At 39.6% G+C, this 14,902-nt stretch overlaps 1 protein-coding gene across 7 annotated transcripts in view; it reads right to left on the bottom strand.

The window, feature by feature from the left end:
• IGF1 (insulin like growth factor 1) overlaps positions 1 to 9,243 on the bottom strand; it is a 76,354-nt gene extending 67,111 nt beyond the window's left edge. For 3 of the 7 annotated variants that reach the window (XM_037846759.1, XM_037846755.1, XM_037846756.1), the window contains exons 1-2: positions 8,923 to 9,243; positions 4,253 to 4,409 (exon numbers count right to left, since the gene is read on the bottom strand). In XM_037846759.1, the coding sequence (XP_037702687.1) occupies positions 4,253 to 4,409; positions 8,923 to 8,985 (220 nt within the window). In that variant the 5' untranslated portion in view covers positions 8,986 to 9,243. Of the gene's footprint in view, positions 1 to 4,252; positions 4,410 to 7,122; positions 7,194 to 8,922 lie in introns of those variants that run through there. The other 4 variants (XM_037846761.1, XM_037846757.1, XM_037846758.1 and 1 more) reach the window with 2 other exon arrangements.
• Between the last annotated feature and the right edge of the window lie 5,659 nt (positions 9,244 to 14,902).

Here is a 14,902-nt window from a genome sequence, read left to right as displayed (position 1 = left end):
TTTCAATGCAAGAAGCTTGAGTTAATAATAATAACCTTGATCTAGGAAGGTAGTTGCAATCAATAACAACGGAAGTTAACTGCATAGTTGCACTTAAAGTCTATACAAAGCAGTATATTTTAACACAGGGAAAATGCTATTCTTTTATTCAGATCTGTTCCTAATAACTATGTATTGGAAGTATGCTTTACAAAAGCTGTAAATCTGGAAAAGCTCAAAGGGTATCCAACTTTCTTTTCTAATTAATTTACTTTTTTTTCTCAGACCTCCAAGGTAAAATATACAGTTTATGTAAGGGACTGTTTATAGTCTCTTAAAACTAAAAAGGACCCCAGAAACTCTGTTTCTTTTGGTTGCTCTTAATTAAAACCATCCAAGATGGTTGGTTGTCCATCATTTTTTTAAGTATCTCCAAGGAGGGAATTTCTACAAGCTCATAAACAGCATGTTAAAATGGTTAATCAACATGGCTGTCAAAAATTATATCTATGGCAAGCTTAACTTGTCCGATTTCTCTTGAAGCTCTTTTCCTCTTACTTTGTTACTTAGAAAACAAGATTATAAGAAGCTACCCTCTAAGGGGGCTCCATAAATCTGATTAGACTTTTCCCAGTGTGATTTCATACCTATTATGCCACCATTTTTTCTCACAGGACTGTGAGAGCACAAGGCTGGCTGATATGCTCTATTACTATGATGCATAGGGAAGAATCAGTAATTAGCTCTTCACTGGAACTTTCATTCCATAAAATGTCTGGGGAAGCTGCATTAATTATAGACAAACTATCCCACTTATGTCGGGAAGATGTTCATGAAACAGATAATCTAAAAGGTTGCTTCCACCATGGTCTAGTGGAACTTAGGCTTATAGGAAACGATGAGCTCATTCACAGCATTGCATTGATCAATACAAAATAAGCATTACATAAACTTTTATTCAGAACACTTTGATCTCTTAAGAGGGTTAAAAATCTCTCCTTGTTAAATATTCTGGATGGGAAAAAAAGATACAGTTATGGAGGCAATTTTCTTTTGGATGTTTGAATTTCAAACTAAGATCAGGAACTGTCTTCCACTATTAAAAAATCCACACTTACTTCCCAAGTGGATTTGTAGCAGCTTAAAATAAAAGGCACAGCCACAGTAAAAATTCTAAAATAAGGGCAGCAAAAACGAAAACAAAAACAAGAGTCAGTTGATAGGAAGTTGTGATAGGGAAGACTGATTTCCTCTGAAAAGTATTTCAAAGATTGTAAAGACTTAGAGCCTACATACACAGAAATTCTCAGGGGACGAAAAGGAAACAATAAAATTTGTTGACAACAGTTAATGCCTTTAAGAGTAACTGGCTCAGACACAAAGCAGGCCTTCAATTTAGCCTGGGGATGACTGAAATGCACTCTCTAAGCCATTGTTAGCATATATTATATTAAATTGGAAAAAAAAAAAAGAAACATCAGTCTTATCAAGTAACTGGGCAACCCTAATGTGAGAAGAATGAATGTGTAGACACAACCTAATTCTTGATGGTTCTTAGGACTAAGATCCCAAACCAGTAATTATAATCAATTAAATTGAATTCCATTAGATCCTACTGAAGTACATTCCATTCCATTTCATTCCTCTTTCAGTTCAAAACTCAGTGTGGACAGCTACTATATCAGCTAGCTTCTGGGCTAAACGCTTGGAGTCAAAGGTGAAAAATATGGCCTTTGACATCAAGGAGTCCATTGAGAGGACATTATTCTTGGGAGGTTAGAAGTTGGTAAGGCAGGTGATTCCAAAAATGGGACAAAATATGCAAGAAAAGAATAAAGGACTATAAACTATTCTCCCATGGTTATTTTTCTCTTACGATACTTGATATTACTCATGTGCATGTTTCTACTTCTCAACTAGACTGAGTTCCTTGAAGGCAAGCTCAATCTCCTATTCCCCTCTAGGCATCTTATGCATGCCTAGTATAGTGCTTCCACATAGCAGATGCTCCATAAACGTTTTGGACTAAAGAAATCAAAGGGGCCGACTTTTCTTGGGTAAAGAGGATTGTCTAGTTATCTAGAAAGTTAAAAAGAATATTTTTGTGTATGAGGATCTGTTTCAGAGAAAGGATTAACATAACCATGGAATTCTATAAGGCAGAACATATGAAACATTTAAAATGATAATGCTGACAACAATGATACACAATTCTCTAGGATTTCTAAAACCACTTTCTATCCAAATCCTTATTCTAAACACCATGAGTTGTACATATAACCTTACCCTTGCAAGTTGTTAAAATAGAATTATTTTTGTTTGTTAAAAATTGATCATTGTAGAAACAGAATAAAAGAAACCTTTCAATGCCTTGAAATTTGTTTCCATTATAGTTATCCAATACCCTCAAGTGTCTCTGTGAACATATTATATTATATATATTATTTATATTATATATATATTATATGTGTTCACAGAGAATTACTTAGGACCAAATCATTCCATTCTCATTCTTGTTTTATCCATCTAGAGCAAACATCACAAGCATAAAAGTATCTACTTTCCAGGCATGGTGCACTGAAATCCTGGAGCATGTCAGGTTGAACATCACAATTCAACCTGGCACATAACAGAGGATGCTTGCATGTTTGGCAAGTATCTAGTGAACTGGATCAAAGGAAAAGACACAAATGTATTATCAAGGCAAAAAAAAAAAAAATCCTCTTGTGCATAATAAGTGAGAACCACTTAATCATTTCTTTTTTAATGTGGATCAGAAGCAGGAAATCATAGAATAATTACAACTTAGTGTTGGGTGATGTTGCTGTCTCATGTTTGCCTTCTGCAGGTTACTTTAAAGGTGAAACAAATCTGCTATTTTATAAAAGCACCCACCTGATGAACTCATTCATATGAACTGTAACAGAGAACTGGATAGAGCTGCTTTATTGCTAGAAAAATTAATGAATCCACTCAATAAAAGCATTGGCTGGAAGCAGAGAGTGGAAATTTGCCCATTCGAGTGGTAGACAGCCCCGTTACTAGTCTTTTAAAGGCTATTTGTTGCCGAATCCATGATGAGTATAGATCATCAGACCCCTTACCACCTCTTCCTTCCCACCTCCCCTATTTGTCTTCAAACTGCTATGTACAGACCCCCTAGTGTGTCTCTCTCTCTCTCTTTTTCTCTTTCACAGGTGTGTGCGTGCGCACATGCACACACACACACACACGTGCATACCACCTGCCTAAAGAGAGGTTGACATCTGGGAAGGAGATGAGAGAGACTTGAAGCATGTGAGTCATCCCAGGAGCTATTCAAAGCTTAGTGGGTAACTGAGGTAAGCTGTCTACACTTGAGTGATATGAAACTTTAAGAATGATTCATGCTTACTGAAGGTCTGATCATCAGTTTCCTGGAACTCTCTAAAATTCCAAAGAATTATATAGCATGAGCATCTGGCTTTAAATCTTTTATGCATTTGAGGTAGATTTGTAGGTAATCAGTTCCCTTGGGCAACACTGACTTTAGTTTGTGTTTATTATTTGCAAGCATTGACTTGGCTGCCTGCTATTTTTTGGCTGTCTACTTTTAATCACCGGAGAGTCCCAGAGAAAAGGTATGTCGGAGAGCAATAACAAAAAAATCAAGGTCAATTTCCAAAGAGGCAAATTAGTACTACATTTCAGTTTGCATTTAGAGAGAGCCTGTGTATTTGCAAAAGTGCCCTTGAACGAAGTTCACCTTCTGCCTGTTCATGGCAATTTCATATCTCATGGAAACATCTGGGATGGGCACCCTTAATTTGTTTTCTGAGTCCACATGGCTGGAGAGGCCTTCCTATCTAACTCCAAATTACAAAGCACTTAAAACAGGCTTACATATTTCCATATGTTTATATGTGCACGTGTAGGTCTCGAAAACAGAAACCCAATACCCAAGGGTCACTTTGTCCATTCTTTCATTGAAAGGACAGGAATAGGGAGGGTAAACCTTAATAGTTGAAGGAAGGCTCAGCAGGAAGTAGTTAAAAAACAAGCTATTAAGGGGAAAAATTCCATCCTAAATCTGCAGAACCTACCAAAGTCCCACTAAAACACTATGTTCACTTTAAAGTGGGGAATCTCAGAGGCCCAGGATGGCTGCCAGGCACCAGCAGTCATTCAGTTATTCACACACACACACACACACACACACACACTCTGCAGTTGTAAATCCATAGAGCCATCTACTTCAGGTTTTAGGAGCACATTATGAGGGATAGCTACTTACTGAAATAAAAGCCCCTGTCTCCACACACGAATTGAAGAGCATCCACCAACTCAGCCCCACAAAGCGTCTCAGGCCCAGCTGTGGCAGAGCTGGTGAAGGTGAGCAAGCACAGGGCCAGGTAGAAGAGATGTGAGGAGGACATGATGTGCATCTTCACCTGCCAAAGAAACAGAGAAAGGTCATGTTCCCTCCCTGATCCTTGCAAGGCAAATAGGGGACAGGGGCCCCATCCCCACCCCCACCCCCAGGATTCCATTATTGGTGTTAATCAGAATGACCCCACACAGAAGTACAACAAAGTGCATGAGAGGCTGCTGGGTGTTGTGGACTAAGCATATCTTGGTGTCACACAATCTGTGTTTGGGTCCCCTTGCTACCGTGGAATTTTGGGGAAATCCTCTCTGAACCTCAGCTACCTCTGGAGGAGAAGTGGAGTTATATGATGATTTTCTTTATAGGTTCCTGTAGTGATTAAGTGAGATAAAATATCTGGAAGCATTTACTACATAAATGGAAGATGCTATTATTATACTGAGGCTCCCACAGGACTCTGAAATCCTGATAAGACTCCTCAATTATCAAAGGTTACATTTGGGATCAAATATGTTTTACTTATTTAAATTCTCTAAAAATTGGCCATTAAAGGTGGCATATGCATTCATTATTGATCAGAATATTAAATTAACCAGAACATCATTCCTCAGCTACTGATTAAAAAGAATTTACTCTGACTCAAAAATTGACTTGCAAAAATAGAATAAATTTTTATAAATATATTTTTGCCCACTCAATGAAAGAGAGATGATGAGGGGGTGGGGGGAGACTGATTGATTTCTTACCCAGGGAATATCAGCAGTTAACAAACAGGAGTGAAAGAAAAGGTGGGGGGGAGCCCAAAATAAACACACACACACACAAAACAGAAACAGGAAAAATATGAGGCTTTAGGAATGAAATTGGCTCATCCTAAGTAGATGCTACTCCTGTATTCTAAAGCCCCTTGTGTCAAGTCCAAAATCACATCAACATGTGTTTCGCAAGTGCATTCCATGCACAGGGCACTGGGCTCAAAACCTGCAAAGTCCTTTTTTTTTTTTTAGTCACAGGAATTCTGACTTCATCTCTTGGAGGGACTTACATGTCACTGTATCCATTTTATAGCAAAATATACTGAGGGACCCCTGTTTGGACAACTTAGCCAATGGGAGACAGCCAAATTGCAGCCCTGCCAGAAGCAGGATTCCTGTGGCTCAATTCTTTACTCTAAGTAGCAGAAACAACGCTAAGGTGGTCATTAAGTTTTTCCATATTGCTACTTGTGGCCCAAAGATGTGGTTTCTTCCAGGAAGCCTCCCAAGGTGAGTAGCTTTGCTTCTCTTGGATGCATCTACTTTCAGTGACTTTGGAAGAGTCAGGACAGGACGGTAGGTCAGGGACTCAATTAAAGGGGTCCTGGAATTAAGCTGGAAGCCATAGTTATTAAACGATGTCTTTTTGAACCTCATAATAGTGGCAGGACCCATTCAACCCCATTACTCTTGAAGAAGCAGACTCAGTAATTTATTTTCTGACCACCTGTCTTGCACTTTGTGAACTCTCAGTGTAATGGCTCTACATCAGTGGCAATGCTCACTCAATCATTTTAATTAAGATTTCCATGTTTGTGGCCAGACCTTAGGCTCAGCAATTGAGAGAAAGTTCAACCCCTGTCTCTCATTCACACAACATAAATATTTAGTTAATGCTTGTAAAACAGTTGAAGATGAAAAGTGCTCTCTATTTGCAAATCATCATAAATAATGGACATGAAATAGAAGAGGAGGTGAAAGCTCAGCTGAATGTTTCTTCCATTTTCTCAATAGGACCTCTGCATGGAGACCCTCCACCACCACACAGCCAAAGCCACAGGGACTGCTAGAAACATGTCATCATCCAGTCCTCATTTTTCTTAGTTATAAAAGAAGTGGTGGGTTTTTGCCCCTTTCAGTATTTCCAATGGAAGCCTCAACAAATCCAGCCAACTGGACATTGTTGTCCTTTTCAAATGAGCAAACCCATAAATGATCTTATAGGACATAATCCCACACTCTAGCCATGGGTCAGTTCTTAGAATGCATGTGATTTTACCAATCTTATTTCTCTACCCCTCTCTTCTTCACTGAGTTTATAATAATGCTAAAAGCCAAGCACCTGCCATTATGGATGCCCTGAAGTTCTCCAGTTCTCATGAAATTCAGGGGAAAAATCACTCAGCTTATAGCCTCAGCAAATTAAGAACTTCATTAGATGTCAACACTATATTTTTAATACTTATTTCTGGTCTCACACATTTAGGCCCAACGATACATGTAAATCTCTAGCATTTAAGAACTTAAGAATTTTTTCACAGATTTTTTTTTCTTCTGAGTTATGTTGTCAGATAAATATCAGCACGTTAGTTATAGGACAAGATAGAACCTCTAGGGCATTTTTCCTTTAGTTCAGGGAACAGTCCAGTACACCCCCAGAGAACCAGAGAATTTATCACATTATGTTCCCAAAAAGGAAAACAGTAATGGCTTTGCTTAGGAGTTAAAAGTTTGAAACAAGTGGCCCCATATGTTCATCATTTCCTTGGCCTTTTATTTTGCCAAACACAAAAGAAACAAAGAGAGGGAAAGGAAAGATATTATTGCGAGAAAGGAAGAAGCAGAATGAGGAAAGGAAAAAATGCAGAACATGCGTTCTCAAAAATCATTCACAAATCCAAATTTTAAAAGACCTTTCTTTTTGTCTCCAATAAATGGAATAGCAATTGATTCCAGATGGCTGGGCTACAATAAAAATGCCCCGTAAAAATTTGAGGGCAATAGTCATAAGAAAATACTCACTGTAGGTGTAACCATTTTTGTTTGTTCCAGGTCTTTTACAGCAGGTCAGAGTGGATATTATGAGGCTGATGTGAGTAGAAAACTGAGGACTTAAAAACATGTGCTGCTCTGTGGGTGGGGTTTGTGAAAGCATCTAGTTACATTTGGACACCCAGGCAGGTATGCCGCGAGCCTGGGTAAACTGCCTTTTGTCCATTCAAACAATGAACAGATTGCACAGCTGGGATCTGAGTCCATCTTTTTCCCCCAAGTCAAGCCACCAGTTTCCATTATGTGCCTGTTGTAGCAGACTGCAAGAGTGACTCAAGATCCAGTCCTTTCCCTTGCACCCTTCCCTCTGACTCCTGCATTTGGAAATACCTTGAGACTCAAAGTACAATCAGCTTCTGAGTTCTGCCTCTGGGCAGGACACCTCTACTCAGTGAATGACATTCCAAAGACCACGCAGCTCCCTCAAACCACTTCCTGCTTCAAGTACAGGAAAAAGTAACTACTTGCTAGTTGCACTTCTGAAAAGTTCAGCACACCCAGAATGAAAAGTTCATTTGGAGAGAGTTTTCCAACCGTGTAATTAACACAGAGGTAACAGTCCACAGCCTCTTTCAGGATCATCTAAGTAGAAAGGAAAAAAGCCAACTGCCAGACAACATAGTATAAATGTGTATTGACTTCATTTCTTTTAAAGCAAGGGACAAATGATGCCTTGGAATCTCAAGGACAGCAGAATCAGGTGCCCAATAGGAGACTGTCCTTAACTCCCAAACCACTTAGCCAACAAAAGTCCTAGTGGTGTAGTATTTGCGAGCTGAGAGTGAAAGCAGCATTAAGTGGCAGAGACATTTTATGTATTGAGCCCTCGGGCAATTGCAACAACGGAGTCAGTGACAACAGCTCAAAAGTGCTTGCAAACTGAAAAAAGCACAAGTTTTGAAGGATATTATTTTGCTGAGAATGGAAACTTGAGCTAGGGCCAGTGATTGGAAAGGAGAAGTCAATGCATTGAAAACGGCAGCCAAATTTACCTAAAGAGACTTTACAGCTCTGAGCATAAAAGCAGAGTTTTACAACACAAAACCCCAGTCAAAACTTTGCCGGTGAAAGTCCTCTTCAAAAGACAAAAGTTGGACAGGCAGCTGTTAGAAAGTTTCCGCTTTGCAAACACAGTATGCATTTGTTTAAATTATACAAATATGCAAGGTCAGCAAGCGTTGTCAAGGAGTTCTTTTTCGGAAGAGCAAATTAAACTTCACTCTAACTTTGACTCTCTGGGCATAAGAGCAGAGAGTTCCGGGACTTTAGCTCCAAAGATCATATTTAAAAGCTTTAACATCATCTAAAATATAACTCTTCATATGTAGCATGCCTCATAAACAAAGTCCTGACAAGTCACACAGACATACATGCATGCACACATACATGAACACGGTCTTAAAAATAAAACATCTGCACCTGCAAAAAAGAAAAAGCTCCAAAAGTTCATATCCATGTTCTATAGCCCTTAACCATAGACAGGACTTAAAGGAATCTTCTCTAATGATAGCACTGAAGCCCTGTAGAAGTGGAGGATTTAGCATAAGTACCTTGCATTAGTTTCTACTCATACAGATTTCTGTGTAAATGCATCCATCTCCCAGAGCTATTTTTTCAGATCCCACAGAATTGCATATTCAGCAATTTATAAATAACTCCCAGTTCTGAAACAATGAAAATTCTAAAGCAAATAACATCTCTAAGCAGAAGCAAACAGTACACAATTTAAAGAAAATTCCCCAATGACTTCAAAGAGTAAGAAATATTTACCTTCAAGAAATCACAAAAGCAGCACTTAAATAATTGGGTTGGAAGACTGCTGATTTTTCCCATTGCTTCTCAAGTGCAAAGTCTGGAAATGAATTGGTTAGCAGGAATAATGAGGTAAAAAGAAATCCAGAGAGATGGGAGATGTTGAGAGCAATGTCACATTTCAATTTTGAGGACTTTATTCCATTGCGCAGGCTCTATCTGCTCTGAATTTAGCAGTGACAGTGAGATTTAGCAAACAGAAGAGGGATTTAGAGAAAATCCTCACATTTATCTACAAAACACAGACACTGTAGACAGGAAACAGCTGGGGGAACATTTGCCTTCTCTCTCTCTCCCTCTTCTGGCAAAGTTATCGAGTAAGGACTTTTTTGGGCACGGTGACAAATAACATCATACCTTTGCATTTTAAAACTAGAGCACAGAAGCATTTTTTTCCCTTAAAAAAATGTGTGTTGGTGACAGGGTTAGCAGACATTTAAATACTTATACTGCCATAGAAAATAAGGATCTGTTCTCCGATTAACTTTAGACTGGGCATGAAGACACACACATCTGCTAATACACCTTAATAATATTAAAGGAATATATATGGGGGAGGGGCAAACCATTTTATATTCTAAAGCAAATGCAAAAATTTTTTTTTTTTTAAATTTAGGAAAGATCAACTCAAGCAAACCCTCCAATTTTAACCCTGAAGTGACTGGATAAACAGGATTGGCAGACAGTCCTGAGGGTGAACCGTGTCCCAGCTGCCAACTGAGGGGAATGATATCATTTCCTAGAACCTATGATGAGGGCAGGCAGTATTGCAATTAGCTCCCTTTAGAACACTCAGGGACTTTGCTCAGCCATAAAGCCAACTGAAAAAATAAAATCTTTTTCTTCCTTCCTCTACTAGATTGTTTATCACCTCTCTGGGGGAGGGCACCTGAGGTTTTCCCATTAGAATTTTTCTGTATAACTTGAACCTGTGTGTGTGTGTGTGTGTGTGTGTGTGAGAGTGTGTTTTCACTCTCCAATTTTTGTGTGTTCTAAACAACATCAGCTGGCTAAGAATACCCTCTCAAGGGTTATGATGTCATCCAAATCCCTCAACTGGGGTGAGGGCCTAAAACATGGTCCAAGCCAGCTGTTTTGCTATTTATAATGTATATTTGCCTTTGCCATTGAGAATCACGTTCTGATCTTTTGTTGATACAATTTGTACCAATTTCTCTTTGGTTTTGGGAGGTGGTAGATAAGAAAGTGGATTATGAAATACGGTTGCAAAAGCCTGGCTCACACATACCACTTTCCTTAGGCTTGGTTTCCCGGGCAAGGTGGTAATGACCAGGAGTCTACGTTTCTCTTTCATGCTTTTCTGGGGACTCCCTGACACTGACACATAAACGGAAGCAGCGGGATCCCTTTTCTGGCTCTGTATGTTGTCCTGTGGCCAGAAATTTTTTTGCAGAGGCGGGTGCCCTCAAAGGAAAACCTGGTTGGTTTTGAAAGGGGTTTGGGTTTGGTTAAATTTTCTGCATGGTTAATAATTCACAGCCATGTTTACCTTCTAGAAATAATGAGATCTGGGGTCCTGCCGTTTCAACCATTCACTGTATTTGGGATCATTTAGTGAGCACCTACTATGTGCCCAACCACACTCATCCCTAGGAAAACAAAGAGGAATAGGCTGTGGTCAAGGCCCAACAAGTGTGCTCAGCTCAGTGGCAGAGACACAGAGGAAAAGTCACTGCCACGTGGTGGGCTTGCGCACTTTTAAAAATATGAACAGCGCACAGGGGGAGGGAGTGACAAAAACAGGGAAGTGAAAACCTTTTTGAAATGCAGAATGGGGAAGGGGGTTGTGTTATGATAAGCTTGGGGATACAACGTTGTGTAGTTTCAGCGATACTCTTTGGCCCAAAGACTACACGAACACACATCATCAAGAGGTGGTCCTTTAGGCACCTGCAGGGATATGGGTAATCTCTGTATTTAAAGAACAACCCAAGGCTTCCTTTAACAAGCTCTCTTCGAGCATTTCTGATTTGACTTACCAAAAATCTTTTTGTGTGCAGCTTTTGCAGATCATGCCCTTTGTGAAAACACAAGGTCCTCCTCACATGGGCTTTGATGTTGTGGATTGTATGGAACCCAAGAGCTAATCTCACCTATTTCACAAACAGCGATTTCCAAGACAGTGTCCGGTAAGGGCTAGAGTCTCGATGCTGAGTGCCCTGCTCTACCACCGGCACCTTCTCAGGTGAAGGCCAGGACTTTGGTCCACCACTTCCCGTTGCAGTTTTAGCATATTTTAATCTTTCCAAGATGTTCTAGAAGCTCACTACACTCCCCCGTCTGTAACCCAATCTCATGTGCTCTCCCGGCATGTACTGTGCATCGATCACCTTATCCCCAGTCATTTCTTATGAAAGGGCAGCTTTGGGAGACAGAAAACATACCATTCCATCAGACACTGTTCTCTTGCGATAGCGACACACTGACTCATAGTCTCTTGGTTTTATAACCCCAATTACCCTTAAAGGATAATTGGATTTTAATTTATGTCTCGGTTTTTATGTCACAATGAAATCAAACTGAAATTTCAGTGAGTTGTAATTGTCATCAGCTGCACTGTGGAAACATTCCGATGTGCACTATCAGTTTTCAGTAGTGAAAGCAATTTCCTGAAGTGATTATTGTATATTTCAATTTGAAGAATGGCCTATATTTCTGGGTTGGGTGAGCCAGCAACAGAGCAGGGCAATAATTCCTAGAGAAACGGCCATTTTCTTTGTTGATTCCAAGAGTCGATATGAAAACAAAAGGGCAATGCACGTACCCTTGTGATTACCTTTTAATGACTGAATGCTGTACCTGTTTAGGAGAAAAAGAAACCAAAGCACCTATTCCAGGTTGGTGGTACATTTGATCCCCAAGAAGAAAAGTTCCGTGAAGTCCCATTTGAGTGAAACACACAGGATCATTCTAAAGTTACGGAATGGTTCTATTGTTTCCTGCCTGGAAAAAAATCTGACAGTTAGATATGGGAATCTTGTGCCACCAAAATAGCTTCCTGCAAGGATGTGCTCATCAGGAGAACAACCACTCCTGGAAATTCAGAGAGTCACAGTTTCACCTTGTGCATGTGTAATGCTTGTGGGATATAAATAACTCTCCCCTAAAGCCTTCTTCTTGAGTAGCATATTTGCATAAAGCTGCAGCCTCTGAAGACTTCCGACACCTTTTTCTTTTTCTTTTTTTTTTTAGATTGTTCATTTCCTTAAAGGGCTGACTGATTGAGGTTCACAGAAAAGGGTGGTGGGCAAGGCCCAGTGCCCCCTCTTTTTGCTCAAGCCATGTTCCCAGTCTTCCTTGTGTTAACTGGGGAGGAGCACATCCAAAAGAGAATTTCTTATCTGTGTGCAATAGGTCCTATTCACAATTTATTTCATCAATGTGTCTTTGCCGATTTCCAAGAAAAGCTCAGAATATATATTTGGAGACAGAATTAATCTGAAATCAAATAAAGGGTGAGCTTTTGGGTTCTGGGGAAATCTACAGGACCTGAGGAAACCGTTGGATATTTCTCTTGGGTCGTGGGGAAGGTTAGTCTGGAAGTATATTCTCCTAGGCAGGGGTTGAGGGCTTGTCAGTTCAGAATGTAAAGCTCAGAGGGAAAGTCTGGACCTCAAAACACAAAATGTTTCAGAGCGAGGGAACTACAGATCTGTTGAAAAGAACACAGTTATTCCTCAAAAAAGACCTTCTTTAGCTGGAAGGAACTGCTCAAAAACCTTCAAAGGCCGTTTCCCCACAGCTAGGAAAGAGTAATAAGGAGGAGAAATCCTCGCACTAAAGAAATCAGTGCTTTCTTTTCAACATCAAACTTGAATCTCGTGTCTTCTAGAATGTCAAAAGGGCAAATGCTGGAAACAGAAAACAAAACTAGCGTGGTTTTGTGAGCAAAAGAATTCTTCATATGGCAGATGAGGAGTCACGGCATAGGGTGAGGTCTGGTTGGGGGAGTGAGAGAAGCCAAGGGTTCCCCACTCTTGCCCCAAGTTGAATAGAATGTGTAAAAGGTGACACCAGTTCTAAACTTCACGGGCAGTACCACATTACGTGCTATTTTTTGGGAAAAGAAAAATGTGTGCGCCCTCTAGTGGGCCGTGGGGAAACTTCCATTGCAATCTTAACCTTTGATGTGTGGAATCTAGGAGGAGCAGAGGTGGGGGGAGGTGTTTGAAAAGCTCTTGATTCAAAAATACTTTAAGCCCATACTTATCTGCAGATTTATTCAACCTTTGGAAATAAATAAGCTAGGTGTTTGATTCACTGCAGTTCGAAAGGGGAATAGTGCTTTGGGAGGAATGAAAGATTGTGTTTCATGAGGGCATGGATGTCTAGTTCAAATCCCCAATGCTTAACTCCTGGTATGGGCTCAAAACATCTTTTTTGAATGAACAAAAGTCTGGAAAATGAATTACGATAAAGATTAATTATTTCATGTAAAAAGATCGTAGACTTTCTGACTGGAAAATACCAACTTCCTCAATTTACAAATGAGAAAACAAACTGGGGGGTGGGGAGAGATGGTAGAGAAGTGACTTGTTCAATGAAACAAATTTAGGTGCTGGCGAATGCGACTCAAATCCAGATCTCCCTGTTCTATTCTGCACTCTTTCCACCACATCAGTGTTCAAACTGGGTGATAATACCAGTGTTCAAAGACACAGCATCAAAGCAAAACATAGTAGAGAAGTGCTTCCATTTTCAATTACCTTTCTCTTCCTCTGCATTTACCAAGGAGAAAGTCCCAGTTTGGTCCTTTCCATGCCTCTCTAACACTTACAAATCTCCCTTTCAACAGAAAGAGCCGACTTCAAGTCCAAAGTCTTTGCAGACAGCAGTTTCTGCTGAAATTTAATAATACTGTTCTGTTTTTATGGCATTTGATTGCAAATTCTATTTAGGGCAAGTGACGCTAGTTTAAAAATAGATATTTTATGGATTAGTTTAAAAATGCACGTATCTAAGTCTTAAAAACATCAATTTAAGAAAAATATTTTTTAATTAAGTAAATAAGATTACAGGTGGCTAACAATCATGACAAAAAAGGCATAAATGGTGTTTGAATGTCTGATGTTTGGGAATCCCTGCACTAAGCCATTGTGCTAGGAAGACAAACACAGAACTGCAATGAGAAAACAGGGAACAAAGACCCTGTATATATATATAAAAAATCACCATATAAATGTATAATTACATTTCTAGATAATTTATACCCCCTTTGGGTTCACACTTATTTGTCACTGTAGTCTCTCATAGGGCCTAGAGGAGTTGAGATAGGCTTGGCAGAGTAAATACTGTTTGAGTCTTGAAGCATGAGTTCACCCCCAAGATGGAAAAACAGTAAAGGCTGTTTCTTGCAGAGGGAATAGCATAAGTCAAGTTAAATGGGAATGAAGAGGTAACCAGTGTTGGGTGTTGCGGGAGATGAGACTGTGGAGCTGTTCTTGGGGTCCTGTACTGTGGAGCCCCTTTATTCCCAGTCATCGTAGCTAGAGGACTGGAAAACAGTCTTAATTCTATCATTAATTTCCCTTATATACATTAATTTCCCTTATATACAAAGATTTATGTGTAAATTGAATCTGTGATTAACCCTGGGAATGGCTTGGGGCTTAAAGTAAATATGCAATAACACACCTGGGTTACCTTATAATCTAGGTCAGTTTGAGGCCTGGGTCAGAAGAACTGAGGTTCAGGGTGGTCACCCAGTGGTCCTGCCAGAAATTCCATTTTGATTCAGTTGTAGTGTTTATACTTTGATAAGTAGATTTTAACAGAAAAATGGAATGATTGCACTTGATAAAGATTTTCCATAATAAGAGTTGGGGCAAAAAGGTCTTGTTTCTGGTGATCCCTGATTTTCCTTGGAAATTGGGTCCATCAGAGCATCACACTCTCCACGAGGAAGTTTTATTGCGCT

Source organism: Choloepus didactylus, chromosome 8 (assembly GCF_015220235.1).
Source record: "Choloepus didactylus isolate mChoDid1 chromosome 8, mChoDid1.pri, whole genome shotgun sequence".
Taxonomy (NCBI): domain Eukaryota; kingdom Metazoa; phylum Chordata; class Mammalia; order Pilosa; family Megalonychidae; genus Choloepus; species Choloepus didactylus.
The sequence above is the reverse complement of the archived record's forward strand: the minus strand, read 5'-3'. Positions and strand labels throughout refer to the sequence as shown.